The sequence below is a fragment of the Anastrepha obliqua genome, chromosome 5, assembly GCF_027943255.1.
Source record: "Anastrepha obliqua isolate idAnaObli1 chromosome 5, idAnaObli1_1.0, whole genome shotgun sequence".
Classification (NCBI taxonomy): Eukaryota; Metazoa; Arthropoda; class Insecta; order Diptera; family Tephritidae; genus Anastrepha; species Anastrepha obliqua.
The window spans coordinates 2,403,836-2,408,285 of record NC_072896.1 but is presented as its reverse complement, the minus strand read 5'-3'; the positions used below and the strand labels follow the sequence as shown (position 1 = coordinate 2,408,285).

The 4,450-nt window shown below is 36.3% G+C and overlaps 1 protein-coding gene across 1 annotated transcript; it reads left to right on the top strand.

Moving 5' to 3' along the window:
• The first annotated feature begins 230 nt into the window (after nt 1–230).
• LOC129249280 (uncharacterized) lies at nt 231–964 on the top strand. The gene is made up of 2 exons (XM_054888992.1): nt 231–543; nt 604–964. Exons 1-2 carry the CDS (start codon nt 425–427, stop codon nt 866–868), a joined length of 384 nt encoding a protein of 127 aa, XP_054744967.1. The 5' UTR covers nt 231–424; the 3' UTR covers nt 869–964.
• Nucleotides 965–4,450: the final 3,486 nt, after the last annotated feature.

Genomic DNA, 4,450 nt, shown 5'->3' with positions numbered 1-4,450 from the left:
TACCCACAATACGCAACACAATCGAAAGCAAAATTGCATTCGACTCTAAATTCGGTATTCAACGAAAATTTCGACAGGGCTGCACCGCTCATAATATCAAATTGACATTCGATTTTCGATCTTCGACAACCAACGAATATCGAAGATCGAATCTAACTCATAATAGGGGCCTATGGCCCTTATTATGCGCAACATTCGATCTTCGACTGTAGTCGAAAGTGCTGATCGAACGAATTTTCATTTGGTATTATGGTGCTCATTCGTTGAAGAATAGGACTATTGTGAATTTCGATCGTTCGACGCATTTACAATAGATAATTTTTTCTCAGCTGATACAGCAAATCAAAATAAAAGAAAAACCGATTGTATTGAAATTCTTTGCTAACAACATTTTTAAAAGTTAAAAAAAGTATTTTTTGTGAAAATGAGTACAACGGAGTTGTGGTTCGACGATTTATCGGACGATGAAAGATTAGCGGAACTAGATAGAAGTAGAAAACAGTTGAGGGGCGCATCCAACCCCCTAGAAATGGCTTCCACTGAGTATGTTTAGAATTTTCAAAATGTGTTGACGTACTTAATATTACACAAATTTTCTTACAGATTTTTAAAGAACTTTAGATCATCTAAAGAGGCGTTTATGAACATACTGTCCAGTACAGAAAACCAGTTGCAGCAGTGCACCCAAGTCAAGAGCTCTTCACTGTTCTCCAAAAAAAGCAAATTATTAATGTGTGTGCAGCCTTGCACAACATTTGCTTGTTTTATAATGTTCAACTTCCGGATGAAGAGTTATCCGATGAGACCCTCAACGATGATGCTGAAGATATTGAAGTGGAGCCAAATAACGGAGAAGCAGAAAACATAAGAAATAAAATGCTTAGAATATTATAGAAAAATCTAAAAAGTATTAAATAGAAATCTTTACGCCACAGTTTCTCTTTTATTTTTGTTATAAATTTTCTTTATTCAATTATTCGTCATTCGAAAAAAATATGTATTTCAGTTCCTCTACGTATTTCAGCCCAAACCTGCCAAGGGAAAATAAAAATGTATTTCTATAAACATCACAAAAAAAACCATTATTAACCTTAATCCATTTTGCTGCCGTTCTAACTGGTGGTCCCAAGCAATTCAGCTCCGTTGTAAATTCCTCCCATTTTTTTGCTGCTTGAACTTTGGTGCAAATCCCTTTTGCGAAATGTGGATTCTCTTCCATTAATGAAACTAGCCTTTCTAATTGCTGTTTGGTACTCACGACTTTCGGCCTGCATAAAATTAACAAAATTAGTATATATTTATTATTTGTTTACTATAAAACCATAAATAATCGCAAACAACTTACATTTTAACAAGTTTACCCACAATACGCAACACAGTCGAAAGCAAAATTGCATTCGACTCTAAATTCGGTATTCAACGAAAATTTCGACAGGGCTGCACCGCTCATAATACGAAATTGACATTCGATTTTCGGTCTTCGACAACCAACGAATATCGAAGATCGAATTTAACTCATAATAGGGGCCTATATGTTTTTCAGGTAAATAAAACTGTCTTCATAAAATTTACTTGGCTGTGAATGAAAGGCCTCTTCTATTCGCTATTTCCCCGCTCGCTATCTTTATGCTCGATTAATTTGACCAAAAATTTGCATGCGGAAGCAACAACGAAGGTATCGAGTAAGATTCGCCGATAACGAGTATGGCTATAGCTCATTAGGCCGCGTTGCCTTACCAGCACATGTAATTTAAGGCAGCTCTCTTCCCGCGTTGCCGCAATATGCTCATCTGCTTCATCTATTCGCCACTTGCTAAGTCTGCCGAAAAAGAGGAGTGGAGATACTTACATACATACATGAGAGTTAAGAGAGTTTAGTCCGGTTGCAAAGTTAACTGTTGACCCCTGACGACTACTCAGAACTTAGAACAGTCAAATATTGACGAAACGGAATGCAGGTGATAAGCAATATTATCTTATATGTATGTATGTTTAAATATAAAAGGTTGTTTGTTTGTAGTGTATAGACTCCTGTTTAGCGATTGCGATGAAAATTTTGTGAGTTTTTGTGAGCATGCGTCGGAAGGTTCACTCGCTACGTGTCGTTGGAGAAAAAATATTGACTTATTTACTAGCTCCTGCATCCTATTTGAGTGTTTGACCAACCTAATAGGTCTATGGATAAGTTCGTGCGGTTTTACAACAGATGGCGTAACTTGATTATTATTCCATCGATCCACATTTCCAAACATTCATTGGAGAGCTACTGTCGTAAGGCACAAACGTCAGTATAAGTTTTTTATTTGAAGCGTAAACAACAATATTTTTACCACACTTGAAAATGTCGAATTTCGTGCCAAATAATGTGTTTTTGCGGGGAATTCTTCTTCATTATTTTAATATGAAGAAAAAAGCAGCCGAAAGTCATCGTATCTTGGTGGAAGTTTATGGTGAGCATGCTCTAGCTGAGCGAACGTGCCAGAAGTGGTTTGCACGCTTTAAAAGTGGTGATTTTGGCCGCGCCGCCAAAGTTCATGGATACCGAATTGGAGGAATTGCTCGATCAAGATCCGGCTCAAACGCAAGAAGAGGTTGCAAAAACTTTGGGAGTTGATCAATCAACCATTTCCAAACGTTTAAAAGCCATGGGAATGATCCGAAATTCAAATTTCGAAAAAAAACCGCACGAACTTATTCATAGACCTATTATTTGTGGTGGGTGTTTTGAATTTTTCGCCAAATTGAGGGACCTACAGTTTTACACCGCCTCCGAACGGCAGATATTTTTATGAGGAGCCTTTTCATGACAGAAATCCCCTCGGAGGTTCGCCGTTGTCTGCCGAGGGGCGACCGCTTTAGAAAAACCTTTCTTATCAATTGGTGTCTCGAGCTTGCGTACTTCCGCATGGTAGTTACGCACCAATCCATTCAGCTGCGGCGGCGGCTTGTTTAACTCTTTTTCACACTTGAATGTAAATTTCAAAAATTGAGTCTGCGTATAAGAGTATGTTATTAATCGTTTCTTTCTGTGATGGAAATCCGGCATCTGTTAAGGTGCATTCAACAGTAGTTATTGAAAGGGGTTTAAGCTCCGGCGAACTGCTGTGGGGTATTACTTCAGAGGTGCAGCTTTGAGTTTAGCGAGAAAATTGGTTTCCGTAGACCAAAGACGAAGAGTATTGAATTCACGTTGTTTAGAGTTATAACGGAGAGACAAAAAAAAATAAATATTTATGCTAAATGAAAAATGCGGTAGGGCTCAGTATATAATTTTTTATTTTATTTCATCTCGTAATGAAATAAAAATAAAAAATAGTTTAAAAAAACTAAAAAATACGCTTTTATTGCTAATCGAACTAAAAAGTAGAAAATAAATTTTAATGACGAAGGGACCTATAATGAAGTAATAGCAAATCGAAGGATCAGTCATAGTCAACTACCTCAGAACAGAATTATAACAAAAATTAAGATACAAATAGAGTAATTCAAATTAGAGTTAAAAGCGTGGGATGCTTGATATAGTAAATATTACAATCATTCTATTGGCAACTACCTATGTACAGAGGGTTATGAAAGTGAAGCAAAATGCATCCCACGCTTTTAACTCTAATTTGAATTACTCTATTTGTATCTTAATTTTTGTTATAATTCTGTTCTGAGGTAGTTGACTATGACTGATCCTTCGATTTGCTATTACTTCATTATAGGTCCCTTCGTCATTAAAATTTATTTTCTACTTTTTAGTTCGATTAGCAATAAAAGCGTGTTTTTTAGTTTTTTTAAACTATTTTTTATTTTCTACTTTTTAGTTCGATTAGCAATAAAAGCGTGTTTTTTTTTAACTATTTTTTATTTTTAGTATATGTAGGTGTTTACGAGTAATATACTATTACACAACCGCACACTAAGTACTAACCTCAATGGTGGTGTGGAAACTAAAAATTCCCAATTTTTGTTTAAAAAAATACCCAATTCATGTTTCTACCGGTATGGCAATATTGGCAAATGTTATAAAAAGTGCACATTTTTCAGCGCTCTCACGAGAAAAAGAGTTTCCCATCTAGTCATCTATGTTGTGTGTTCCGAGTCGATCAGATTTTTAGAAGCCAGTGAAAATTAAGCTCAAAGATTCCGTTACAGTCATTCATACATACAACCCGAGCTAATAAAAGTGTGTTAAAAAATAAAATATTAATCCTGGCAATCCTAATAAGGATAATGGAAAATTTATCTCACATGTCTCACACTGCACTCGTTCTTCGTGACTATTTCGCCAAAAATTCCACGCATATCGTTCCGCAACCACCGTTTTCGCCTGATTTGGCTCCGTGTGACTTCTGGCTATTCCCAAAACTCAAGAGACCACTACCGGAAATGGACTATTTGGCATGTTTCGGGGATTGGAAAACTCGTTGGCATAAGTGTATTTCATCGAGAGGGCATTATTTTG

Excerpts from the sequence above, each read along its gene's own strand:
- LOC129249280 (XM_054888992.1), top strand. The coding sequence starts at position 425 with ATGAGTACAACGGAGTTGTGGTTCGACGATTTATCGGACGATGAAAGA. Across the intron at positions 544-603 it reads CTAGAAATGGCTTCCACTGA|ATTTTTAAAGAACTTTAGAT; the intron begins GTATGTTTAGAA and ends ATTTTCTTACAG.